The sequence below is a fragment of the Malus sylvestris genome, chromosome 13, assembly GCF_916048215.2.
Source record: "Malus sylvestris chromosome 13, drMalSylv7.2, whole genome shotgun sequence".
Classification (NCBI taxonomy): domain Eukaryota; kingdom Viridiplantae; phylum Streptophyta; class Magnoliopsida; order Rosales; family Rosaceae; genus Malus; species Malus sylvestris.
Window position 1 is genome coordinate 23,316,902 of NC_062272.1, and position 27,242 is coordinate 23,344,143.

At 40.3% G+C, this 27,242-nt stretch overlaps 4 protein-coding genes across 7 annotated transcripts; 2 read left to right on the top strand and 2 right to left on the bottom strand.

The window, feature by feature from the left end:
* Nucleotides 1–1,597: 1,597 nt before the first annotated feature.
* Nucleotides 1,598–3,442, bottom strand: LOC126595189 (RING-H2 finger protein ATL43-like). Its single transcript, XM_050261567.1, has one exon. It carries the CDS (start codon nucleotides 3,277–3,279, stop codon nucleotides 1,957–1,959), a length of 1,323 nt encoding a protein of 440 aa, XP_050117524.1. The 5' UTR covers nucleotides 3,280–3,442; the 3' UTR covers nucleotides 1,598–1,956.
* A 5,253-nt stretch (nucleotides 3,443–8,695) lies between these two features.
* Nucleotides 8,696–15,116, top strand: LOC126596194 (pre-mRNA splicing factor SR-like 1). 4 transcript variants are annotated; one of them, XR_007613908.1, is made up of 6 exons: nucleotides 8,696–8,866; nucleotides 9,041–9,342; nucleotides 9,481–9,561; nucleotides 10,452–10,502; nucleotides 12,196–12,267; nucleotides 13,975–14,051. XR_007613908.1 is itself a non-coding variant. In XM_050262706.1 (5 exons), exons 2-5 carry the CDS (start codon nucleotides 9,055–9,057, stop codon nucleotides 14,827–14,829), a joined length of 1,296 nt encoding a protein of 431 aa, XP_050118663.1. In that variant the 5' UTR covers nucleotides 8,699–8,866; nucleotides 9,041–9,054; the 3' UTR covers nucleotides 14,830–15,116. The 4 variants fall into 4 exon arrangements, 3 of the variants coding, with proteins under 3 accessions (XP_050118663.1, XP_050118664.1, XP_050118665.1); XM_050262706.1 differs by lacking the exon at nucleotides 10,452–10,502 and having other exon boundaries at nucleotides 8,699–8,866; nucleotides 13,975–15,116; XM_050262707.1 differs by lacking the exon at nucleotides 10,452–10,502 and having other exon boundaries at nucleotides 8,705–8,889; nucleotides 13,975–15,116.
* A 134-nt stretch (nucleotides 15,117–15,250) lies between these two features.
* On the top strand, nucleotides 15,251–25,943 carry LOC126596196 (ABC transporter I family member 17-like). Its single transcript, XM_050262709.1, has 4 exons — nucleotides 15,251–15,447; nucleotides 15,622–15,957; nucleotides 24,932–25,119; nucleotides 25,478–25,943. The coding sequence occupies exons 1-4, from the start codon at nucleotides 15,405–15,407 to the stop codon at nucleotides 25,730–25,732; spliced, it is 822 nt and encodes a 273-aa protein (XP_050118666.1). The 5' UTR covers nucleotides 15,251–15,404; the 3' UTR covers nucleotides 25,733–25,943.
* On the bottom strand, nucleotides 25,779–27,127 carry LOC126596197 (uncharacterized). Its single transcript, XM_050262710.1, has 2 exons — nucleotides 26,673–27,127; nucleotides 25,779–26,290 (listed from the first exon to the last, which is right to left on the bottom strand). Exons 1-2 carry the CDS (start codon nucleotides 26,743–26,745, stop codon nucleotides 26,034–26,036), a joined length of 330 nt encoding a protein of 109 aa, XP_050118667.1. The 5' UTR covers nucleotides 26,746–27,127; the 3' UTR covers nucleotides 25,779–26,033.
* Nucleotides 27,128–27,242: the final 115 nt, after the last annotated feature.

Sequence of the window (27,242 nt, forward strand, 5' to 3'; positions counted from 1 at the left end):
ATTTACTCTGAAAGACATGGTCTTTGGATAACTATCAATTCTCAAGAAAAACAAGTCATTTTTAGATACATAATTATGGACAATTGTGAGACCATGATTTTTTAGGGTCAGAATAAGGCAAATCAGAATACAAATACTTCGAATGTCTGGTCATGAACTCAACAACTTCACCAGCAGAGTTGCTCAGACGGAGCATCGACGCCACCATCATCTTGTTTCAAAGCATTCGGCGAAGTCCGACGACTTTGCTGAGATTGACCATGTTTGTTCTGCAAGACACGAGAACCTAATCCAAAAAGGAATCAACAGGTTTCTATGTTCTTGGAGTCCTTACAATCTAAGAATTGGTATGCTCCACAAGTAATCATGCTCCTAAGAGGAAGTCGTATCTACTTTCTTGATATCATCTCGGATCCCTTCGGTTTAATATGGATTTCATATCCTAACAGGTTTCTATCTTAGCTAGTATGAATACACCCTTCTAAGGTTGATCTTTGGTAGCACAATTATTACTCACTTATACACTTGTTTACAGCTCGAGTCTTATAATATTGCTTACTAACTTGACTATCAGAGAGTCTTTGGCCCGCGCATACTACCGGTTATTTGTTCTTTTACAGGTAAACAGATTTATACATCTTCCACCATATATGGCGGTGCGTGAATTTGATTTCAACAGTCACCAATGGGAAGCACCGGAGAAAGAAAAATATAACATATCCAAAATTGGAGCAACTTCCGACGACTCTAAAATTTGCCTATACAACCTCCACTACATCCCAATATTGCAGATGCTTTAAGAGTACTATTTTCTTTAGAACTATTTTCGTGACGATTCAGATGGATAGACTCAAGAACACAATGTTGTCAGACTCTACTAACCAAGAAAATCTTTTGCCACGGGAAAAATTCATGAAATCCTAGACAAATATAATAATAATGATCAATATATAAATGAAATCCTAGACAATAAAGATAAGGACTGCTTCAAGTTTTTGTCCTCATATGTGCAACACAAATGGCTCACACTTTCACTAGAACTACTTCAACTTTAGGTTCCTACGGATTATTGCGAATCGATTTATTATTTGATGCAAAATAAGAATTTTGTTTTTTTAGAGCACTTCTTAAGAAGGTAGTAATTGGGTAGCAAAATTAGATTTGCTACGACACATAAGAAAACGCATTTGAAACGAAGGTAGCAATCCAATTAATAAATTAAAGAATTAACAACTAACCTTGTATATTTCTAACGCCAGTTGCTACTTTTCAAGTTAGCAAATTGATCTGCAATATATTTTAATAAGAAAATATTGTTTATAAAGAGTTGGAAATTAAAATATGGGCTCTAGAAGATTTTAACCTGAAAAAGAATTGAAGAGTTAATTGAAGTGTGAGTCGAAGAGAAAAAACTGTAAAACAGTATAAAAGTGTCAATGCGTTAGCAAATGATACATTTAAAAGAAATTTTGCTATGCCTTCATATAAAAGTTAATTAGTCATATAAAAGTTAATTAGTCAAAACAACTCCAACGATGAAGATTATTTAAAAATGCGCGCCCAACAAACCACAAGAACTTTAAGGGCTCGTGTAACATTTGTGATAAAAAGAAGCTTGCTATATATTCAGATCAAAAAGCAAAAACAAAAGAAACTACCAAGACTCCCGTATCACAAAAAGTGCACGTGTCATTTCGTTAACCCTGATTGTCTGGAATATCTATCCCTCTGCTCGTGTGTCTAGTCTAATGTCTTCCAGCGTTTCACACCCCCATCCCTTCTACTAATATAAAATAGAAAACGGAAAATTACAATTTCACACCAAAAAAAAAAAATAAATAAATATTTTGGAAGGTAGTGGACTGGCTTACCTTCAGTTCTCTCTACTTTCTAAGTTTTGGCGCCTTCCGAGTAACTTTATAAAAAAAATAAAAAAATAAAAAAACCTGAAAAAAGCTAGCAAATGGGCGGTGTAGTAGTGGGGGTGGGAATAGTAGTACGCTCCGTCCGTATTGCCGGTCGCGAGAGAGAAGAAACCCAGGCCAGCCACCTGGCCACAAGCTTGAGCTGTCGTTGTTGTTGTTGTTCCTGTTGGCTCTCATTGCCCCCCGTCGCTCTGTTCGAACCACCACAGCTCCATGATCTCCTCTTCCCATCAATCCCTCCGGGCCCTCCTCCTGCCGCGGGCCCCGCACTCGCCTGCTGCCCATTACTATTCTCATTCTGCTGCGCCCGCTGACGTGTCAAGCCCTCGCTCATTATCATTTCCGACCGTAGATACAGAAGATCCGACGGCAGTACGTCGCTCCATCTCTGCTGGAGCCCACCGGGACCAGACCCCGACCCGGTAGGGGACACGATGATCCGGTGCTCCAACCTCGTCCTGTCTTGGCCCAACAGGAGTCCATCTTTTCTGGGTCGGTCGAAGCATCCGACGGTGGCCGGCTCGCTCTTCATTCGGATTGCTGTCCAGCTGTCCAGCGACCTCCGAAACGACCACGTTTGGGCTTGATGATGCCCCGGTCTGTGTTCTCCGGCGAACGAGTGCCGCCCCGAAATCCGACGAAAAACCGGGTCGTTCTCGATCTCCAAAACGACATCGCTATTCTTCGGATGCAAGAGCTTTGCGGCGTCCTCGACTAAGAGGACGTCTTCGGGGTCGACCCGGTACCGGCAGAGGGGGCAGGTGGAGTGGGCGTCGAGCCACGTATCGACGCACTCGACGTGGAACGCGTGTTTGCATTTTGGCAGGAGACGGAGGACCTCGGTTTGGTCGAACCGGGTCAGGCAGACCGCGCACTCGAGCCCGTCCTTATGGCCGCGAAGGGACCTGAAGCGGAACACTGGTAGGGACTCGACGACGGAGCGGTCAATGCCTGAGTTTTTACGTGGGGCGGGTCCGGTGGGTCCGGAATTGGAGTTAGAGCCGACGATAACTAGAGCACCGCGCTTGCAGTGCTTGGCGTAGAGGAGAATAAGGAAGACGACTGAGAAGACGGTGGTGAGAACGGCGACGATTATGGCTATGCTCGGCCGGAGAGAGGAGGATCTGGTGGGGCCCGCGTTGTTGGGTTGAGGAGGATGGGGCGGTGAGGGAGATGGGTTGACAGAGCTGGCAATGTCGCCGAAGCCGGGGGTGGAGAGATGGGAATCTGCTGCTGCTGCGTGTGGGTGCGCGCGAGTGGTTTTGATGAGAAAAGAGAGGAGGAGGGTGGGGAGGAGGAGGAGGAAGAAGGTGGCGGGGGTGGTGGGCTTGAGAAAAAGAAAGAGGAGGCCCATTTTTCTGTAATTTTTTTTTATTGTGTATGAGGCGGGAGTGGCACCAGGAGGCGGAGGGAGGGAAGAATCTTGGCGGCGTGAGGGCGAGAGAGTTTGTAGTTTGTAGTTTTGTAGGCGCAAAAGGAGGAGGGGCTTCTTTCTTGAGGTTCTTGCCCAAACATACAAACAAAATTAAACCAAAAAATTGCATCTGTCGGTATCTATATCTCCATCATTTCCAACTAAAACTATATCATCATTAATGCATTTATTTCATTTTCCTCTCGTTAGATAATGCTAGAGATATTAAAATTTGAGTAATACTAAGGATATTCAATTTGTAGACTAAACTTTATACATTGAATGACATGGAAGTTGATGATTGAATTATTACTTAATCGTTGATAAACGTGCTCACTTTTTATTGATAACACCTCATTTGATTTGCTAATTTAGTATATGTTTATACCATATTTAAGGCCTCGTATTTAGATCTCGTACAAATACTCAGGGGACTTAAATGTAATTATGTGATAAAGGAAGGGGCAAATACTCAGGGGACTTAAATGTAATTATTTGATTTGCTAATTTAGTATACAAATGTAATCTCCTTAGCATTACTCTTAAAATTTCAGGAGTAATGCTAGAGAGATTAAATTTGTATATTAAATTTTGTAAAATAAATAACATGGAAGTTAATGATTAGTTTTGTCACATCCCTGCCCGGGGTCCACCACATCCCGAGCCCAGGCCCGCTCCACCACCGTAGAACGATATTGTCCGCCTTGGGCTTACCATTCCCTCACGGTTTTGTTTTTGGGAACTCACGAGCAACTTCCCAGTGGGTCACCCATCCTGGGAGTGCTCTGACCTCCTTCTCGCTTAACTTCGGAGTTCCTACGGAATCCGAAGCCAATGAGCTCCTAAAAAGCCTCGTGTTAGGTAGGGATGAAAATATACATTTAAGGATCACTTCCCTGGACGATGTGGGATGTTACAAATAAAAAAACACAAGTACGTTAGTCGACCTTAGTTAATAATCCAATCATCGATATAACCACATCATTTGGTTTGCAATTTAGTTTAAAAATTTTGATCTCTCAAGTATTACCCTTTCTTTTTATGAAATTTGATATTAGGAGACGAATTAGAACATAAATTCTCTTCATCATTGCAACTACAAATATTTTAAAGGGACTTTTAAAGATAAGGACTTGTCAAAGACGACTTTTTAAAATGCAATCAGAAAGGCTTTCAATATCTAAAAAATCCTTCATTTTAATGCATCATGACACATTACTTATAATACAACCACAAGTTTACCACTATTTATGCCATTTTTATTGTCTACCATCTAACATCCACCATCAAAGTTTGAAAAATATAATCGTATATTCATTATCAACCATAAAAGTAACCTCCATCTTCATTGTCTAAAAAATGCCATCTTTACGTCTATAACTACCTACCTCTTGTTTTTTTGTTTTTTGTTTTTATTTTTAATATTTATTCAAATTTGATATCGTGTGGAGGATGAACTAATTTAGGTCTAATAGTTTCGGTACGGTCAATTAGATATGTAATATAGTTTAGGTCCGATAGATTCGGTATAATCAATTTTGTACGATTTGTATTTTTTATTTTTCAGTTCACTAGTCCGATAAATTAGGTCCAATACATTATGTCCGATAAATTAAATACATTATATAGTTTAGGTCCGATAGATTCAGCATAATCAATTTGGTACGATTTGTATTTTTTTATGTTTTAGTCCATTAGGTCAGACTCAGTACTGTAAATTTGGTATAGTTCGTATTTTTTATGTTTAAGTCCATAAGGTCCAATCAATTTGGTACGGTTTGCATTTTTTACGTTTTTGTTCATTAGGTCCGGTAATTTTTGCATTATTCATTCGTTAGGCCTTATACATTAGTTATGATTTACAAAATGCTTTTCAAATTTTTTGTGTTTGATCCCTTAAAAGGAAATATATGCAAACTAAAAATACAATAAATTCATGAAAAAGTAATTAAATCTGACATGAAATATATAATTTGACATGTAATATATAACTTGACATGGACACAAGTCAAATGACTATTTTTAGTTTTTCATCTTACATACGGTATTATTAAAAACATGATTTTTTTAGCGATTAAAATGAAGTTTTTTATATTTTAAATTATAGTAATTTTTTTTCATTTTATGATGTAATAAATGTACAGATAACACTTTACCACAATATAGGAAAATACTTATACCTATGCAATTTGGTACTAGTTCGATCCCACCAATTCTCCTCTTTCCTAACTATCAACTATCTAACCCACTAACGCTATTATTTTTCCTATAACAAATGATGTGACATGTTTTTCTTTTGGGTCTACATGATGTGATGATGTTTGTTTAGGTAAGTTTGCAACAAATATGGATTCATTTATTTCTAACAAATAAGATGTGCTCACCATGAATCATGATAAGTATATAATACACCGAATTTATCCGATTTATGATCTTTTGTTTCGTTTTCCCTTTAATTTTTTAATATGAATCTACGAATTTTGAATTCAGTCACCTTCAAACGAAGCAAGGATAAAAATGTTACTACTACTAGACGAAATAGTCTTAGAAGCATTATTGAATCTTGATTTCAACCAGCTAGGGTTTAGGAAGATTTGCATTATTATAGCCATCGTTGCATTATTGTTCCTTAATTGGTTAGACAAAGACCTTACAGAAGAAGGAATAAATAAATAAATAAGAACGAGGACAAGAACGGAACAACAACAGCACTAAGCCAATAAGAATGGCTAGTTTTGATGTGGAAGATAGGATGTACTGTGGGCGAAGGAAATTCAACCCCGCGTGCGTCCAATGAAGTATATACCTAAACGAATCCAATCAATCACAATGATACGAAAGAGGAGATGGAACGAGTTTACAGTTAGGCAGCGTTCATGTTTAATAACATGTTGTCACATATAAATTTTGTATTCACGTGACAATGCGTTATTAGACTGAAACGCTATAATAATAGCGAATTCATTTTATATTGCTCATGTGATGTGAGCATTACACTGTATAAGAACAAGAAAACACTATAAAACGACACCATGGTGTAACAGAACACGTGATAGATGCTTGGGACTGAACTCAACAACGAACAGCGCACAAGGTTGGTACCCCGCTGTACCTGCGCCCTTCTTCTGGTTGATGATGGAATGTATTGGACTGGACTGCCAGGACTGGTCTAATTGTCCGTGTCTCGTGCGTTATTTCATGTTTGCTGCCAGGACTGGACTAACATAAGAAATTTTGTGAACTTTTGGTTACATATGAATCCAATTTCCAAACCAGCAATTTACCTTTTGAAACGGTGGTTTGCTTAAAAGCTATTTTATCTGAGCTCATCCACTACACAAGTAGTACAAGCTGCAGACATCTCCGTTCAAGATCCACCGTGCTTAAGTTAAAATTCAACTTTATCCCTTACAAATAACGATATCAATATTCTTGTAAAATATAGGATAAAAGAGGAGAATCTGACGGAAATTTATAAAAGAGTGCATTAAATGTGATGGAGCCTAATTTTTTACGATTTTAGTGGTAATTAGGGTGGTGCCTGTACAATGTTGTGGATTTTAAAATCATATAGAACATGTAGAAACTTTTAAGATATATACACATAAAAAATCTGTATACATATACAAGGTTTTAAAAGACGCTAGATGCTCAACTTAGTACTACAGTCTAGTGACACTTGTAATTGAGAAGTCTTAGGTTCAATTCTTGCCAAATAGGAGTTTAAACCACATTATTGGTAACCTATTGTGAGGCTAAGACTACGCGGTTAGGCGGAGACTAGGCCCTAGCGCCTAGACGGTTAGGCAGATACTAGGCGGACTAGGCATATTTAAGTAAATTCATTATATATTGTACAAATAAGTGTTATTTATATTTAAAAAAAAACATAATTGTATCGGGATATATAAATAAATAAATAAAATGATATATAAATTATAAAGTATTAAAACATATTGAAAATATAGAGAACAATCATAAAATGAGTGTTCATTCAAGCATCCAACAAATGTCTTACATTTTATTGACAAAATAAAATGCAAAATGATTATCAGTTTTTTGTCTAAGTGAGGGTTGCGACCTATGCGGGTTTAGGCACACCTTTTTGTTTTTTTTTTAAACGCCTAGGGACTAATTGAGATAGTGGCCAGCCGCCTAACTCCTAGGCAACGGTAGGCAGAGATTTTTAAAACAATGTACATATATGTAGAAATCTATTTAGACCAACTCTGTTAAAACCTTTAGCCCAAAAATTTAAGGCCAGAAATAGTTTTTTTCCTACAATGTTTTTGGCTTAAAATTTTAGCATGAAATTACTATAGAATGATTTTAGCCTAGTCGTTTTCGGTAATTTTTTTTTTTAAATAAAATTTATGTAGGTTATTCTATTTGTTTTTATGAACATTTAAACCTAAAATTATTTAAATTTTGATAAGTAATGAAAAACTAGTAAACTACCTCATTCATACACATATGAGTATACAAGTTCCAATTTTAATAACATGTTTATTGATACAAATTAGTATGAAATAAAAAGTTATAGCTCGTTTGAAAGTTCTTTTAAAATGACTAAAATCATTTTTAGTGAAAATATTTTTGGGTTTCCAAAGCACTTCAAGTGTTTTTCCAAAATTTATTGCATTTTTATTGAGGATTGGTTCCAAAAGCTTTTCATCAAAAGAGCTTTTAGCTATTCTAAAAGTACTTCCAAACGAGTGGCTCCAACTCATGTCTTCTATGAATCAAACAATATGTGAGTCTCACCTTAAATTCAGTAATATATTACCTTCAAGATCAAGAATTTAATCAACTAAAAATGGATAATCCGGTTCCCACTCCTTACTGCCTATATTCCTAACTTACGCAATTCGCCCATTCATTTATTCCTCAAATTTAAATAAGTAAACACGTTAATCCGTAGTTGAATACATACAAAACTAGGAATTAAATTAATTAGGATGCTAATTGGTCTCATACCTATTTAATACCCTTACTTATTGATGACTTATCTGATTTTGTGAATTCTACCATTCAACGTAAGTACAGACTCGTTTGAAAATACTTTTAAAATGATTGAAAACGTTTTTAATGCAAAAATATTTTTTGGAATCAAACCTTAATAAAAAGAGAAACCTTAGTAAAAAGACAAAAAAAAAAAATTAAAAAAAAAAACACGAAAATGAAAAATATTTTCTATAAAAACGTATTCCCAAAAAAATAAAAATTTCCCGACTGATAAATAGCAGCCCAATCTCAAGCAAAACAAGCCCATTCGTATTGAGCCAACTGTTAAAGCCTTTTGTTTCCTTTTCTCTTCTTTTGTCATTTTAATTTGTTTATTTAAATTATTTATGAAAAAATAGAAAAAGAGATAATAAAGAAGAAGGAAAGCCCCCTTATTGATTCAAGTAATTAACCCTCGGGCCTCGACGTCGCGATTCAGAAAGAAGGTGAGAAAGAGGCGAAGAGGGTTCGAAGCTGCTCAGCTGATCGTGAATTCGGCGGAAATTCCCCCAAATTGATTCAAGTAATTGGCTTTCCTTCCTCTAGGTTGTTCTTTGTAACCCTAACCCTAACCCTAGTCTCCAAATCCGCTGGCAGGGCAAATTATGAGTCTTTTTATTCTGTTTGTCGTTAATGTTGATAATGTTATGCTTATTTGAAACGCTGGTGTCGATAATTAAAGGTTTGAATTTTGCAGAAGCGTAGGCGTGGATGGAGGTACAGACATGCGGGAAACCAATTGACTCATTGCTCGAGAGGGTGCTTTGTATGAACATTCTATCTTCCGACTACTTCAAGGAGCTTTACCGGTTAAAGACGTACCATGAAGTCATTGATGAAATTTACAACCAAGTAGACCATGTCGAGCCATGGATGACCGGGAATTGCCGCGGTCCGTCCACTGCCTTCTGTCTGCTGTACAAGTTCTTCACCATGAAGCTCACCGTTAAGCAAATGCACGGTCTTTTAAAGCACGAGGATTCGCCTTACATAAGAGCGGTATGTATGTTAATCTGACATTATATACTCAACTTTATGTGTTGTTTTGAATTTGGAGATGACCGTGTTTCTCATTAATATGTTATGTGCTATATTTTTTCTTAATGGATAATCAGCTTACTTTTATTTGATTTTCAGGTGGGGTTCCTCTACTTGAGATATGCTGCAGACCCAAAGACTTTGTGGAATTGGGTTGAACCCTATATTAAAGATGATGAGGTAATGATAGATTATGTATTTCGGTTTTCAAGTTTCTTACCTTTTTATCATAGCTACGGAACTACTTTGAGACATTATCAAATGTGCCTGGCATGGACTTCTTTTATGTTATCGAATCATGTCGTCTTCAAAAGACTCTGGTGAAAGTAATAAAAACGGGCATGTGGTGTGTTGTTTATCCTGGAATGTTGCCACAAAGTAAAAATATTAGCTAATAGCTAATTTGAAGCGTGAACAAAAATTTATTTCACTCTGTAAATGGTTTCAGAGTTCATTTCAAGATTATACTTTTTGGCTTGGTGGGTATAATTTTGTAGTAGTCAAGGCTTGTCCATGGGGAAAGATGTTTCTCTCTGGGAAAAACAGAGGATTTCCTAACAAAGGGCAAACTCTGGTATTTGACGAAGATGTTTCTGTCATTAGATTGGATATACTGTTTGATATAGAAGGCATATATGATAATATAAAATATTAGGAGATGTTATATTTAACGCTTCATTTCTGTGAACCAACGAAAATATAAGTCATCTACAAATTTGGGTTCTCTTCCTTTTGGAACCTATGTTTACAGTTTACCAACTCTGAGTTTTGAATGATTCTTTGGCTCTTCTGCACGAATAGGGTTCTCAACATCCTTGCAAGTTTGTACAACAAAAAAAATGGATTATAAATTTTAAAGATTCTGGTCAAAGTCCTATGGTTCTTATAAGAGTTGTCCTTTGGTTCTTAAAATTCAAAAGCTGAAAATCACATTATTATTTTTTTCTTCCAATTTTGATGGATTGGAAACTCTTGAATTGTTAGCTGTTATATACCAATGATTGTGCTCTTCACAAAACATACTAACCATTTACTTGTGTCTCAATTTTCTTGGCATGAATTTGTGGTAGTGGCGGAGTTGCTATTACATGGAGTAGGTTCCTTTATCGGATGCTTTGTGTGTAAGTGTTAAATACGTTTCACTTGCAAATTTGAGACACAGGCGCTTCTTCAACTTAGTGAAGTAGTTCAATATGCTTTCGTTATGCCTTTGGCTGAAATGAAGTGATGTTAACCTACGTAGAAAATGTTACTAATTTAGATCCATGTAGTAAAGTTGTATGTGCTTGTGAAGTTCTTTTGAACTATCTTGGCCCGTGTTTTCTTAAGGTCTAGCTATTTATTGGCATAGATGGTCACACATATAGAGGGCGTTGGACATAAATTGCATTCGACACCAACTATTAGAATATAATATTAATCGTGTTCTGACACCTGTATGTCAGTATTTTCATAAGTTACAATATTACCATTGGATTTTCATCCAATGGGTAATAAAAAAAGGTTTAGAACAGTCATATTAGCCATCATTGGTTGAAAGGGTCTTATAAACATTCTAAGCAATGTTCTAAAAAGCAGTCTAGGCGGTAGGCGGCGGTGCTCCGCCGTGATTAACCCGAAATCGTTCATTAAATCGGCAAGGACATTAAGCGGTGTAAGGCGGCCGCCTGGGCGGGCTAGGCGTGCTCGACGGACGCTGGGCGGGCTGGTTTGGGCACAGCCTAGGAAAAAAATCTTCTGTCGCATGACTCACAACCTTCTTGTCTCCCCGAGTCTCGCCGTCTGCCTCTCTGTTTGCTTGTAGAAGGTATGTCTGCAATTGCAGAGATGGGTGCGGCGGCAGGTTGTAGAAGATGAGTTTGTAATTGCAGAGAGGTGCGACTGCTTTAGTTAGGGTTTTAGGCAATTAGTAACATTTTGCTTTAGCTAGCAATTGTTAGGTTTATTTAAACAACTAAGTCGGTGAAAGATTAATTAAAAAAAGAATGCAGGGCCAACCTTTTATTTTATTGAGAGGCCCAACAATATGGGCTTACAAAATGATACAACTTTGGAACTTTACATATACACTCATATTTAACATATATGGCTAGATATATTCTTTATTTTTATTTTTTTTTAAAATAACATAGTATCAATGTTTATTTATATATATTATGTAGTAAATTTAATTAATTTATATGATGTATTACTTAAATTTGCCTAGTCCGCCTAGGCCCTGCCTAGCCACCTAGGCGCTAGGCCGCAGCCCGCCGCCCGCCGCCCGACTAGCACCAAACGTTTTTTAGAACCTTGATTCTAAGTGGTAAGTGTCTAAGCCCTACTGATTAGGAGATAACTTTTATTAAAGTTTCTTTTCCAAATTTGTTGACTTGGCTTTGTCTCGATTCATACATTGACATGTAAGGATACATCTGGACATAATAAATTACACTGCCAAAGAGGGGTGTCACTGTTAAAGAGTTGGTGTAAATGGCTCTCTTTAACATTGAAAATTAGTTCACCAGAGGATCTGCAGTTAATGGTCAGAGTTGCCCATAGGATCCACAGTTGAGTGCATCATGGATTGGATATCTTGAATACTTTTTATTGTTCTCTTATGTTATTTTTTGTCACAAAGTCATTTGTATAACTCTTTGTATCCTGTGAATACCATCTGTTTCCACCTAATCTCATCTGTGTATAGTTCTGATATATTTCCCACCGATGCAACTTCTATGACAATGGTCACTTGTTTTTATTTTGTATTGTTATGTTAGCATATTGATTTTGCTCTCCCTTAGTTATTCATTTATGTGTTGGCTTTGGTTTCAGGAATTCTCTCCTGGTTCCAATGGACGGATGACAACTATGGGTGTATATGTGCGCGATTTGATGCTTGGGCAGGTTAGTTTCGTTGAAGAATGCACTATATTTGAATTTTTTTTGGTGAAAACAATTGTGTTCTCCATCTCTCTTCTCCCTCCCGTTCTCCCTCACTCTGGGGATCTGTTATGCCAGTTGTAATAGTCACAACAAAGCCACAGCCTAAGTATTTATTCTGTATGCATTTGCAACTGTACCATATCTAGAATGCTGATGTATCTAATTCTACTGCATACATGTCTAGCATTTAACCAGCCAAAAATACCATAACTTATTAATTTAGTCTGCCAACTGGGAGCTCTTTGTTCTCCAAGATATGCCTATTATCTCCCTCCAAAATCATGTTTCGATCAATTTTATCTGATTATTAGTTGGATAAGTTTATGCACTTTTTAACTGGAGAGGATATCTATAACAAAGTACACTAATGATAGTGATCCTTTTTTTTTTTTTTTCTAATGAAAGATAAAAGTCATGACTGGTGAGATTCGTGTACACCATATAGCAGAAATGTTGAACAAGTACCCTAAATATGAAGCTAGCTTCGCATTTAAACCAAGAATCAAGCTACAGTTTCTTTTGTTATCAAGTGACGGTACAGTTATTTACTTGTGTAGCGTGAGAGGGCTCTATGCACCTGCTTTTCGCTTCAAGAGTTCATCTGCTGAGATGCCACACCTAGTACTAAAGTGGGTAGGAGAAAGTTCACCAGCTAAAGTTGTTTGGAGTTATTGTCTAATAGAAAATAGTGGTTGACTAGAAAAAAGAAATGTACTTTCAATGTGTTTTTAATACACTTACGCACTCATATAGACTAGAAAGCATTGTGTAAAATACTTAGGGTTGGTTTGGTATTGCTGTGCTTTGAAAAAAAGCTGCTGTGAGAATAAGAGGCTATGTTGTGAGAATAAAGGGCTGTGAAATAAATCAGCAGAGTGTTTGGTAAACTTTTTTGTAAAAGTGCTTTTGGAAAAAAAAGCAGTCTGATAGTGGGCCTTTTCATTAAAGGAGCACTGTAGCTCCGTGTGCTTTGAAAAAAAGCCAGTTTTCCAAAACTGCAAATAGCAGCTTCAGCTTTTTCCTTTGATTTCAGCTTATTCTCATAGCAACTTCCAAAATAAGCCATTTTTTTCAGTTTACCAAACACCTAAAATCCTCACAGCTTTTTTTCATGGGTGCTTTTTTTTTTAAGCACCTCACTCCCAAACCACCCCTTAGTGATGCTTCTAGGACAGTAATTTAAAATCTTCTGTCTAATGCTCCGCCGATGCAGTCCTTTACAGTCACATCTACTGGTTTTCCAGATCACAGTGCGATTAAGGTCTGAATACATGTTCTTCTTGGAGTCTTGAAGCATGGTCTCAGAGTGCTACTATATAAGGTCTAAATTTAACACGTGAAAACAATACCATTTCTTCTGAATTTGAATTTCACCATGCTGAAATTGTCCAAGAGTGTTATGAATTGTTTGTTGGTTGGTGTTCAAAGCCGAAGTTAGATGATGATATATTTGCTTTGCGATTACAATATATGTAAATTTATATACATCGGTAGTTTCTGTAACTGATCATAGTTAATTTTTCACATTTTCTGTATAGTTTTTGATGCAGCTTATTTAGACAGCAATTGCTCTTAACATGCAGCACTATAAATACTGTTTTGCTGTCCACTTAACACTTTTCATTGCTATAGTTGCTAAAGTGATTAAACTTTGTTGTGCTATTGCAGTACTATTTTGATACCCTTTTCCCCCGCATCCCTGTTCCTGTTATGCGGCAGATTGTTGCTAATCTTGAGAAGATGAAACTCCCCACCAAACTATCTGGTATTACTGGAGAGGCTACCCGCCATGGATCTGATGACACAGCTCGTCGCCCACCTTCTGTGAAAGCCGCTCTTTCAGTTTCCTTTGGTCAACGTGCTCCGCATCGTGCTTCAACAAGGGACTCTTCACCTGTTCGTCGTACCTTACCGCCACCACCTTTTGACAAAGCCAGTAGTGATGATCAAACGACCCGTCGCAGTCAGAGCCGTGAATATTCTGACAGAGAATATTCAGACAGGGACAGGGGAAGGGACCGGGATCGCAATCGGGATAGGGACAGTGATCGGGATCGAGAAAGATACAAGGAACGAGAGCGGGACCGAGACAGAGCAAGGGATAGAGTTAGGGATAAGGAAAGAGAGCGAGAGAGAGATAGAGAAGGAAGTTGTGATTATGATCGGAGGTCCAAATATGGAGAGAGAGAAAGCCGAAGGGATCCATATGAGAGTAGCCGTGATGGCGGTAGGCATTCCCGTAGGAGTAGGAGTAGGAGTAGGAGTAGGAGTAGGAGTCGGAGTCGCAGTCGCAGTAGAAGCAGGAGTAGAAGTGGGAGCTTGCAAGCGGGCACCACACGTGATTGGAGCCAACAGAGAGATGTAACCAAGGATAGAACATGTGCATCTAGCAACCTGGCAAAACTTAGGGATCTTTATGGGGATGTAAGTGACCAAAAAGGTGATACCGGTATGGAGAGGATTCCCAGGGGAGATGGTGGTGGTGAAGAGGTGATTAGACTAGGCGGTTCTCGTTGGAAATAGCGCGGGGAGATTCTTGTCTTGGACCTGCTATCGGATCGGATGTGTCATTTGAGTCTTGTGGGCCGGACGGATACTGTTTTGATGATCATGAGCAAGGCAGAAAATGTTATGTTCCCAGGTGTTGTCTTTCGTTGCTCCATGTATACTAGACATTATTCGGAACTCGAGTCTTACAACTGATCCTCATGCGTTGGTTGTTGGGCATAATGTTAACTTTGTAACAGTAGTATGTAATGACTCAATTTTCAGTATCGTTTAAAGTCTCTGAAATTTTGTTTGTGTTAAAACATAGCCTACTTATCTGTCGGCAATTGACAAAGCCTGTAGGTCCCACCGCTGAGTGGACCGTCCTATTACTTTATCGCCTGCTTATCTGTCGAGATCGAGAATGAAAACCCACCATAAAAGAAAAGAAAGAGTTGAGTTTGACTGGTGCATTCTGCTCTAGGGAAGGCTTTATTCATGCACTCACAATTCTGTGTACCTCCCTAACAACTCCCCTCTTCATCTCAATCCCCACTCCAAGCCCCCAGATCACACATTACTACAATTCTCACTCCCTCTCAAATCTACACATGTCTTCACCTCTACCCGCTCAGCCACATCCCTTCTTTGCTGGTACGCTATTACTTACTCCTGTGCGATAATATTCTTTCATCCCACACTTCTCACTCTCTCTCAAATCTACAAATATCTCGACTGCTCTACATTTCACGGTTTGACAACGTAACTTAACGCAGTTTCCATCCACTCATCAAAATCTGATTTGGGTTTGTGAATTTTGCTTGGCAGATGGGGTTCAAGCAGCTACAGAGCACCTACTCACTGTGGACAATGGAGAAGCCCATGGCGACGTGAAATTCCGGATACGAAATCTGGCCAAGAAATCAGACACCACAGGAGCTTCCATACTCAATGGGTTGACCTTGGACATACCTAAGGGCGTCATCATGGGGGTCATTGGCCCCAGCGGCAGCGGCAAGTCCACGCTGCTCCGAGCTCTCAACCGCCTCTGGGAGCCCCCGTCCGGGACTGTCTTCTTGGACGGCCATGATATTCTGGACACGGACGTCCTCAGCCTCCGCCGCAAGGTCGGCATGCTCTTCCAGCTTCCTGTTCTTTTTGAAGGTAACCCATTTGATCATATGCCCCAACTAGCACTTTCTCTCTCTCTCTCTCTCACATATCAGATCAGAACATATCAGTTGCCAAATTGCTTTGCCAAATTAGGGAATTGATAACTTGTAACATGTGCTACACAGGTTGCTTAATTTATACGGTATTGACTTGGTTGCTAATTGATTGTGTTTTAGGTTGCTATATCCACCATTCCTCTTTCCCCTAAAGTATCTTGGTGTGTTCAGGGGGGACTCATATTTTTGGTCATTGTAATAGAGATTTATGGTGTGATTATAATATGATTAGAGAGTGATTATAATATGAAAACCGTGGTGGGTTGGATTAGTTATAAAGTATTTATGCATCTTTGTCACTGTTGATGTGAGCATTCTAATTATGGGCTTTTTATATTCTCTACTCTGGAGTTCACTAGAAAGTTTCGGAACAAAAATAAAACAAATTCCATGGTTCTCCGAATATGCCGAAGTTTTTACCCATTAGATTTTCATTTAAATATACAACAATGAAGATGTAATAGTTACAAATACTCTGAGACACCCTAAAATATTCTTTTCCCTTTAAGTTTATTGAGCCCGTTGCTGACTTTTCCTTTGGGGTGGGGTGGTTCATATCCAAAGCTTACTCTCTCACATTTAAAATTTAATACCCAATCAATTACTTTTAGGTATTGGCCTACCATGACCTAATTCTATAATAGCAGTGATTAAACCTACTTGTCCTATTGCTTGGATGGTGTTTTCCTTTTTTATTATTGAGGGTGACGGAATTCAAATACAAGACCTCTTCTAACATTGTGCAAGGAAAATACCACTAGAGTAATCGCTCGCTAGTTGGTTATTCTCTTTGTCTAAACTACGAAAAAGGGATTAACATGCCTGCACATGTTCAGAACAAGACCACTTTAGAAAATATCAAATTTGGATGATTGTAATGTCAATTATCCCCCTCTTTTGCCTCCTTTCTCTCAACAATCAAGATTAAAAGAATTTGATCTTGTGCATTTCAAATGCTGTTTGATATTTGTATTTGAATTTCTGGTATCAAGTCTACCTGGAAAGAATTTGGAGTGCAGTAGTATATGAATATCCGGAAATTCTCCCCCACACATTTTTTTTTTTTTTTTTTCGCGAGTAAACAGTTGAGATAACTCCGCCGTGTAAGTTTATCTTACATTGCCGGTCCCAAGCCCGGATAAAGGAGGAGGGGGAGGGCGTCAGGTAGTCGACAGCCGGCACTCCATGATCACGTCGAATCCTTATGAATATGAATCCAGAACGAAATCGCGCTAAAGCTAGGGCGTCACCCGTAAGTGGCGCGCTGTGTGGCCTGAGCACAATGATAAGTGAGCAAGGGTCGCTGTATCTCCATCGGCACCCGGATACAGTGTTAAATGAGCAAGGGGGCTATAGAAACTTCTTTTCGAACGACTCCACTCAAAGTTGTTTGAGAGCATATGCTCCTATCAACTTTACACGGGACACACAAAAGAAGTACTTTGATCCTATTAGACGGGGAAGGGTGAAGAAGCTAGGACAGAAGGGTAGAGTTCAAGAGAGCAAAATGCGTTTAGGAACGTGGAATATAGGAACCTTGACGGGAAAATCTATGGAAGTAGTAGAAGTTATGGTGAGGAGAAGGATAAATATTATGTGCCTACAAGAAACTAAGTGGGTTGGTCGTAAGGCAAAGGATCTAGAAAACTCAGGGTTTAAATTATGGTATTCGGGCACAAATAGAACGAGAAACGGTGTTGGCATCATCGTGGACAAGACCTTGACACAAGATGTTGTAGATGTCAAGAGGGTAGGAGACAGAATCATGGCAATCAAGATTGTAATAGGACAAGAACTTATCAATGTGATTAGTGCGTACGCACCTCAAGTAGGGTTGGATACGAGTTCGAAGGAGAAATTTTGGGAAGACCTTGGAGACTTGGTGCAAGGAATTGCTCAGACGGAGAAGTTATTTATAGGAGGAGATTTAAATGGACACGTGGGCAGGGAGACAGGCAACTATGGAGGTTTTCATGGTGGCCATGGTTTTGGGGAGAGAAACGAGGATGGGGAAGCTATCTTGGATTTTGCAATGGCATATGATCTCTTCTTAGCCAACACCTTCTTTAAGAAGAGAGAAGAACATGTGATCACCTACAAGAGTGGGTCGTCAAAAACACAAATAGATTTTCTTCTAATGAGGAAAGAGGATCGTATAACTTGTAAGGATTGCAAAGTTATACCAGGAGAGAGCGTGACTAATCAACATCGCTTGTTGGTGATGGATGTACATATCAAAAGAGTGAGAAAAAAGAACAAGACTTGGAAGTGCCCAAGGACTAGATGGTGGAATCTAAAAGAAGAAAAACAAGTCATTTTCAAAGAGAAAGTAATCACCCAGTGTGTGTGGGATAGAGAGGGGGAAGCTAACCAAATGTGGGATTCCATGGCTAGTTGTATCCGAAAAGTAGCAAAAGAGGTATTAGGAGAGTCCAAGGGCTTTGCCCCACACCAAAAGGAATCTTGGTGGTGGAATGAGGAGGTACAAGCAAAGGTGAAGGCTAAGAAGGAATGTTGTAAAGCCTTATACAAGGATAGGACCGATGAAAATGGTGAAAGGTATAGAAAGGCGAAGCAAGAGGCGAAGAAAGCTGTGAGAGAAGCTAAGTTAGCGGCTTATGACGATATGTATAAGCGACTAGATACCAAAGAAGGAGAGTTGGATATCTATAAACTAGCTAGAGCAAGGGAAAAGAAGACAAAGGACCTAAACCAAGTGAGGTGCATCAAGGATGAGGATGGAAAGGTTCTTGCTACAGAGAACGCGGTTAAAGACAGATGGAAAGGTTATTTCCATAATCTTTTCAATGAAGGACATGAAAGGAGTGCTTCTTTAGGGGAGTTGAGTAACTCAGAAGAGTGTAGAAACTACTCTTTTTATCGTAGAATCCGGAAGGAAGAAGTGGGTGTAGCTTTGAAGAAGATGAAGCTTAGAAAAGCAGTAGGCCCAGACGATATACCAATCGAAGTGTGGAAAGTTTTGGGAGAGACAGGTATAACATGGCTCACTGACCTTTTCAATAGGATTTTGAAAACGAAGAAGATGCCGAATGAGTGGCGAATGAGCACTTTGGTGCCTATCTACAAGAATAAGGGCGATGTACAAAATTGCATGAACTATAGGGGAATTAAGCTAATGAGTCATACAATGAAGCTCTGGGAGAGAGTCATTGAGCATAGATTGAGGCAAGAGACACGGGTTTCGGACAACCAATTCGGGTTCATGCCAGGGCGCTCAACCATGGAGGCAATCTATCTCTTACGAAGATTGATGGAAAGATATAGAGATGGGAAAAAGGATTTACACATGGTCTTTATAGATTTGGAAAAAGCGTATGATAGGGTCCCAAGAGACATTCTTTGGAGGATTTTAGAGAAGAAAGGAGTACGAGTAGCATATATCCAAGCTATACAGGATATGTATGAAGGAGCAAAGACTGCCGTAAGAACTCATGAAGGACAAACCGAAAGCTTTCCCATAACTGTAGGATTACATCAAGGCTCATCCTTAAGTCCTTACCTTTTTGCGTTGGTAATGGATGAGTTAACAGGACATATTCAAGGTGATATTCCTTGGTGTATGCTTTTCGCAGACGATATAGTGTTGATAGATGAAACTCAGGAAGGGGTAAATGCAAAGCTTAACCTTTGGAGAGAAGTGTTGGAATCTAAAGGTCTTCGCCTAAGCCGATCAAAGACAGAATATATGGAGTGCAAGTTCAGTGCAAATGGAGGCCAAAACGAGTTAGGGGTGAGGATCGGAGATCAAGAAATACCAAAGAGCGACCGTTTTCGTTACCTAGGATCTATCTTGCAAAAGAACGGAGAATTAGATGGAGATCTCAACCATAGAATACAAGCTGGATGGATGAAGTGGAAGAGTGCATCCGGCGTGTTGTGTGACCGCCGTATGCCACTGAAGCTCAAGGGAAAATTTTATAGGACGGCAATAAGGCCGGCGATGCTGTATGGCACAGAATGTTGGGCGGTGAAGCATCAACGTACACAAAATGGGTGTAGCGGAGATGAGGATGCTTCGTTGGATGTGTGGGCACACGAGAAAGGATAAGATTAGGAATGAGGATATCCGGGGTAAAGTAGGAGTAGCCGAAATTGAAGGAAAGATGAGAGAAAATCGGTTACGGTGGTTTGGACATGTGCAAAGAAGGCCTACTGACGCTCCGATTAGAAGATGCGACTATGGGACAGAGGTTCAGGGCCGAAGGGGCAGAGGAAGACCTAGGAAAACTTTGGAAGAGACCCTAAGAAAAGACTTAGAGTACTTGGATCTAACGGAGGACATGACACAGGACAGAACACAATGGCGTTCTAAGATTCATATAGCCGATCCCACTCAGTGACTTGGATTTTCCAAGTCTCCAACCGAGAAGTTTTCCTCACTCGGGAAATTAAGGGAACACTACCTCAACCTATATGCTCCACTCACAAAGCTTCAACATACAAGCTTCAACAAAAGAAAATTCAAAGAACTTAGCGAAGAAGGCTTTGGTGTATTTAACACAATACGTTGAAATGAAGGAAAGCTTATTTATTGATATTCCCGATAAGTTACAAATATGTACATATACTTGAGTCAAAATAAACAAACAAGAGGGAGCCTTCACAAAGGTTGCTTAGGAGAAGTCTCAGCAGTCGGTAGAGCCCCAGAAAGAGAAGGCACCGGAGGGGGATCATTCGGAGCCTCAATACTGGACAAAACCCTAGAAGGAGGAGGCATCAGAGATTGATCATTTGGAGCCTCATTACACGGTACAGCCCCAGAAGACGAAGGCAATAAATGCCTTTGGAACAAACCCACAAATCTCTGATGATCAAGTAAAACCTGACCATCAGATTCCTTCATCTGGTCAAGCTTCCTCTTCATGTTTGTAGCATAGTCATGCGCGAGCCGGTGCAACTGTTTATTCTCATGCTTGAGCCCTCTAATCTCCTGTTTGAGACTCATCACTTCAGCCGCCAATGATTCAACTTGGCGGGTTCGAGCAAATAGGCGTTGGGCCATATTAGACACAGAACCTGCACACTGAACACTGAGAGCCAGAGAATCCTTAACAGACAACTCATCAGACCGTTTGGAAAGTAGTCTGTTATCTTTGGGAGTGAGAAGGTTCCTGGCCACTACCGCAGCGGTCATATCATTCTTCATCACGGAATCCCCAACGGTAAGAGGACCAGTAGGGGAGACGAAGGATGGGCGCCATATGTTGTCTGGAGAAGGCGGGGCTGCCTCTTCAACAAGGTTCAAGTCAAAACGACGGTCGGAGGGGCCAGACATTTTCAAAGGTGTTGAAGAGAGAAGAGGTCGGACAAATCAAGATCTTAGAAGTGCAAGAATGGAGCTTCTACTGGTGGATATTCAAGTGTGCTTTGGAACTTAATGTCAGCCCCTATAAAAATCTGCACTCAACGAAGCTTCAGAAATCGAAGAGGCGTCTGCTCAGAAATCGAAGAGGCGTTTGCTTTCTCAAAAGCTGGGCTGCTCAGAGACCACGAGGGTCGATCTCAGAAATCGAAGAGGTGTTTGCTTTCTCAAAAGCTGGGCTGCTCAAAGACCACAAAGGCTGATCTCAGAAATCGAAGAGGCTTGCTTTCTCAAAAGCTGGGCTGCTCAGAGACCACGAGGGCCGATTTCAGAAATCGAAGAGGCACCTACTTTTCCAGCCTTGTCAGCACCTGTCACACGCACACTCAGCTTTGCGGAAATTATGGGCATTCTGTTGAAGATTTCTGGCGAAGTAGAAAGCACATGAATCGTACTGTTCAATCACCCACTTCCCACACGCAACAGTAGCTCATGGGTACCACAGATAACTTTGCCAAAGTTCTCTGACAAAGTTGAGACACGTGAAGCTTGCAGCTCCCACTACATCGCTCTGACCAAGAAGGGTAAAAGAATTGCAAAGAAACAACACTAACAAAGTTTAGACACATAAATTTTGAAGGTCTAGCTACCATATTATTACCCACAAGGGTAAAGGAACAGTACCACTGCTGGATAATTGGAAAGTCCCGGTGTGTCAACCTCTGTGCTTCGTGGCAAGGTAGACTAGCAAACATGCCCAACCTTTACTCACATTCGAGAAAACACTCCTAACAAGATTGCTTGCTCCAAAATCGAAGAGGCACCGCCCTCCGAATCTCGAGAGCCAGACTCCCAATATGATTACTTTCTCAAAAATCGAAGAGAGGGTAAAGGAACAGTACCACTGCTGGATAATTGGAAAGTCCCTGTGTGTCAACCTTTGTGCTTCGTGGCAAGGTAGACTAGCAAACATGCCCAACCTTTACTCACATTCGAGAAAACACTCCCAACAAGATTGCTTGCTCCAAAATCGAAGAGGCACCGCCCTCCGAATCTCGAGAGCCAGACTCCCAACATGATTACTTTCTCAAAATCGATGAGAGGGTAAAGGAACAGTACCACTGCTGGATAATTGGAAAGTCCCTGTGTGTCAACCTCTGTGCTTCGTGGCAAGGTAGACTAGCAAACATGCCCAACCTTTACTCACATTCGAGAAAACACTCCCAACAAGATTGCTTGCTCCAAAATCGAAGAGGCACGGCCCTCCGAATCTCGAGAGCCAGACTCCCAACATGATTACTTTCTCAAAAATTGAAGAGACACCACTCTCCGAATCTCGAGAGCCAGACCCCCAGCAGGATTGCTTTCTCAAAAATCGAAGAGGCATCGTTCTCCGAATCTCGAGAGCCAGACCCCCGACAGGTCTGTAATCTTCACACGCAACATCAGCTTTCCAGATACCACAAACCACTTTTTCAAAGTGCTCTGACAGAGTTAAAACATGTGAAGCTGGCAGCTCCCACTACGGTGCTATAACCAAGCAGGGTAAAGGAATAGCATTATTACTTGATGTTAGGGAGACTCCTATATATGTCGACTTCCATCCCTAACGGACAGGCAGACCTGCAAAAATGCTCAACCCTTTCTCTTATCTGAGAGGGCACTCCCAACAAAGCCTTTCGAAATATTCAGCTTTCTTTCCCCCCGATAATACCTCTGTAAACAAGCTATAGTAGAGCAAGAATATCTCATATCATCAGGGTTAAAAGCAAGAGTATCCCATATCATGCTTTTTCCCTGTCTTTTCCTTTGGCCTTGTTCTTACCTGCAAGACAAGGAGAAAGAGAGCAATCAGTCAGCACTTGGAATCAAGCTTCCAGCCAGGAACTGACTGCCTGGAACCCCTTACCTGATTACTTACCTGGCATTGCTCTCGAGTACTCATCTTCAACATCTTATGCTTCCAGGGAAGATACCGCATCTGCCTGAGGAACAGATAGGGCAAGTGAGAAGGATACAAGGAAGCATGTGGAGACAAGCGTAACAGCACACGTGCCGATACATCCACTACTCTATCAAAAGCAAAAGTATCCCATATCAGCAGGGTCGAACGTACTCTAGATTTGATGGACTTGTTTTGACCCTCAAATTCTTCAGTCGGCCTTATACTCTGGAGGAAACCAGAAAACCCTCCAGCCCAGTTCAAGAATAAGCCTGTGGAAAGTTACTTCTTCAAAAGCAAAAGTATCCCATATCATCTCTCCTCATTTTTCTTCTCTTTATCCTTCATGCTGCCTGCAAGATAGGGAGAATGTGAACAATCAGCCGGAACTCTGATTGCTTACCTTGTCTGTCACCTCTTTCAGCAGATCCCCCAACTCGGCGACTTGGGGGACTCCTACTACATGGTTTGTATCTCGCTTGACCAAGCATGAAACTACAAGTAAGCTTCAAGTGAAATTGATACATTACCTTGTGCATCTCCACCAGTTACAGATACCACCCCTGGATGGAGGAAGAGTACTTCCGGAGAAGATGCCACATCTACCTATGAGACAGATAAGGCAAGTCAAGACGATACCACACTCCGGTACTTAGAAGTTTCGTGGCTACGAGATCATTCTCCCACAATATTTCCTAATGTCATTTGTACTAAATCATTCACTTGTACTCACTCAAGGAGAGCTTGAACCTATGTACTTGTGTAAACCCTTCACAATTAATGAGAACTCCTCTATTCCGTGGACGTAGCCAATCTGGGTGAACCACGTACATCTTGTGTTTGCTTTCCTATCTCTATCCATTTATATACTTATCCACACTAATGACCGGAGCAATCTAGCGAAGATCACAAAAAGTGACCGTTTTCGCTACCTAGGATCTATCTTGCAAGAGAACGGAGAATTAGATGGAGATCTCAACCATAGAATACAAGCTGGATGGATGAAGTGTAAGAGTGCATCCGGCGTGTTGTGTGACCGTCGTAGGCCACTGAAACTCAAGGAAAATTTTATAGGACGGCAATAAGGCCAGCGATGTTGTATGGCACAGAATGTTGGGCGGTGAAGCATCAACGTACACAAAATGGGTGTAGCGGAGATGAGGATGCTTCGTGGGATGGATGGGCACACGAGAAAGGATAAAATTGGGAATTAGGATATCCGAGGTAAAGTAGGAGTAGACAAAATTGAAGGAAATATGAGAGAAAATCGGTTCCGGTGGTTTGGACATGTGCAAAGAAGGTCTACTGACGCTCCGGTTCGAAAATGTGACTACGGGACAGAGGTTCGGGGCCGAAGGAGTAGAGGAAGACCTAGGAAAACTTTGGAAGAGACTCTAAGAAAAGACTTGAATACTTGGATCTAACGGAGGACATGACACAAATGAGCGCAATGGCGTTCTAGGATTCATATAGCCGACCCCACTTAGTGGGAAAAGGCTTTGTTGTTGTTGTTGTTGTTGAGTAAACAGTTGAGATACCATTCTTTTTTTACTTTGATGCACAGGAGAGCAAAGCTCTACCAATATGTACTTGTGTATCTGTTTTCGATTGCAAATTAAGAATTGAGATCAATTCATTCTTCAGGCACAGTTGCAGACAATATACGTTATGGTCCTCAACTGAAGGGGAGGAAGCTTAGTGACGAGGACGTTCACAAGTTGCTAAACCTTGTAGACCTTGATTCATTCTTTGCCACCAAGACTGGTTCTGAAATGTCTGTGGGTCAATCCCAAAGAGTGGCACTTGCTAGGACCCTAGCCAATTCTCCTGAGGTAAAAACCCGTACATGATACCAGCAACTCCTTTTTATGTGAAAATACTTGACTCTCTACATTCAAGAAGTCATTCCTTCTCACAAACAAAATCACTGTTTGATACTTATCCAGACATTCCTCCGTTCATGATCTTAATGAGTTCATATGACATTTAAGGGGTCATTCTTTCGTGCAGACAAATTCCAGTTTGACATAGCATTTTTCTTATTGTGATCGTAATAAGTTACTTTTGCATATATCGGAATATGATTTAATGGTTAAAAAGGATGACTCCTTACATGTACCAAGCCAAACAATGTTCCTTTTTGTTACGTATGGCATTGTTGGTAATGTGTTGTATTATACTTTTGGGAAGGTTTTGCTGCTGGATGAGCCGACAAGTGCGTTGGATCCAATATCTACAGAGCACATAGAAGGTGCTTTAGTGAAGCTGAAGCAGAAACAGGGGATGACCATTGTAATGGTCTCTCACAGCATCAAACAAATCCAGAGGATTGCTGACATTGTTTGCCTCCTTGTGGATGGGGAGATCGTTGAAGTTCTCAAACCAGACCAACTCTCTCAAGCCAACCATCCCATGGCACTACGGTTCCTTCAGCTCAGCTCTTAAGTTCTCTCTCTCTCTCTCTCTCTCTCTCTCTAGATTGATTTGGGAATTTATATTGTTGTGTGCACAATATTTGCTTAGCATTTGCTTGATGATGCCTTCTGGAAAAGAAGAAACTTTTGCTAGTAACTACTCTGATATTTGTATTGGTTACAGTGATTCATATACATTTGAGAGGGGCCTAAGAACTATATTTACAGAATTTGTATTCCAACTCACATTTCTTTCTCTACTCCCGCATCACCATATATACACCACCATTACATATACACCACACATATACTTACACACACATATATAAACACTAATGTTTGGCTTTCTCTACTGAGCAAGTTTCCAATCTGACCAAAACTGGGGACTTTGCATGTCTTCGCTTCTTATTTGGCTTTGTTGTTGTCGTGGGTGATGACACGACAACCTCTTCGTGTTGCGCTTTGCTGAGCATGTTCCACATAATCTGTACATCTTCATATCCACACATTTGTACATCATCCTGAAGCTTTAGCAGACCACCTATTCCACCACCACGCTCGCCACCAACACCCCCTGCAACACCACCACCTGCTCATAAAGACAATGCAGCAGATATTCCTAATCCATAATTCACCTTACATTTTCTCTAGTAAAACGTCAAGAAAACTGTTATTAGTACTTTAAAAAGGTCGCAGCTGTAATGCACTCCTTGATGCAATTTCTATTCAACAAATAGTGCACGATGACTTTTCTGGAGTGCTAATAAAAGCTACGTAGAAATATAAATTCCTTTTCCATGGCTACAATAATCTGAGCCCACAAAGCCCAATTGCCATGAAAGGGTAGCAAGACTATATATGGCATTCGAATTTGATGGAGTACCAAAATGGCATGTTAACATAACAGTGGGAAAGAAAGCCAAGGGGAAAATTAGATGAAGTAGGTAGAGGGAAGAGGAAGAAGAACAAACCCAGAGATCTACGAAGTTTGAGGGTGGCAGAGAGAGCAATCAATGCCTTCCTTAACTTGTGCAGCCAATCCATCTTCAAGGTCCCAGCGCAGGTCAGCCCTGCCCTTCCACCAGACTCCACACTCACTCAGTCTCAACTCTCAACAACAACAGATCATCCTATCCTATCCTATCCTATCCTAGAGAGAGAGAGAGAGAGAGAGAGAGAGAGAGCAGATAAGTGGGTAATTGCCAAGTGGATTTCTGAATTTATACACAAACTATGAAGAAGAAGAAGAAATGGATTTGAATTTGGATTTGGAGAGAGAGGTGATGAGCGAGCTTGCGGCAAGAGAGGCACCGAATCCCCAAAACACGTTTCTTGATGAGCGTGCCAGGCGTCCATCTTCCAAGCCGCTCCATCAGCCACGACCCCCTTTTTAATTCCCTTCCTTCATTGTCTTCACTCTTGTTCTTCTCTCTCTCTCTCTCTCTCTCTCTCTCTCTACATTTCCCGTTCCAAGACCACTCTCAATACTCATCACAATCGGTTACTCTCTCGACTGACTGACTGATTGACTGAGTGGAATG

Bases quoted from the DNA above. Each gene is read 5' to 3' on its own strand.
- LOC126595189 (XM_050261567.1), bottom strand. From the start codon at position 3,279: ATGGGCCTCCTCTTTCTTTTTCTCAAGCCCACCACCCCCGCCACCTTC.
- LOC126596197 (XM_050262710.1), bottom strand. From the start codon at position 26,745: ATGGATTGGCTGCACAAGTTAAGGAAGGCATTGATTGCTCTCTCTGCC. The intron at 26,291-26,672 runs GTTTGTTCTTCT...CTTTATGAGCAG, and splicing joins CAAACTTCGTAGATCTCTGG to GTGGTGGTGTTGCAGGGGGT.
- LOC126596196 (XM_050262709.1), top strand. From the start codon at position 15,405: ATGTCTTCACCTCTACCCGCTCAGCCACATCCCTTCTTTGCTG. The intron at 15,448-15,621 runs GTACGCTATTAC...TTTGCTTGGCAG, and splicing joins GCCACATCCCTTCTTTGCTG to ATGGGGTTCAAGCAGCTACA. The intron at 15,958-24,931 runs GTAACCCATTTG...TTCATTCTTCAG, and splicing joins GCTTCCTGTTCTTTTTGAAG to GCACAGTTGCAGACAATATA.
- LOC126596194 (XM_050262706.1), top strand. From the start codon at position 9,055: ATGGAGGTACAGACATGCGGGAAACCAATTGACTCATTGCTCGAGAGG. The intron at 9,562-12,195 runs GTAATGATAGAT...CTTTGGTTTCAG, and splicing joins CCTATATTAAAGATGATGAG to GAATTCTCTCCTGGTTCCAA. The intron at 12,268-13,974 runs GTTAGTTTCGTT...GTGCTATTGCAG, and splicing joins GCGATTTGATGCTTGGGCAG to TACTATTTTGATACCCTTTT.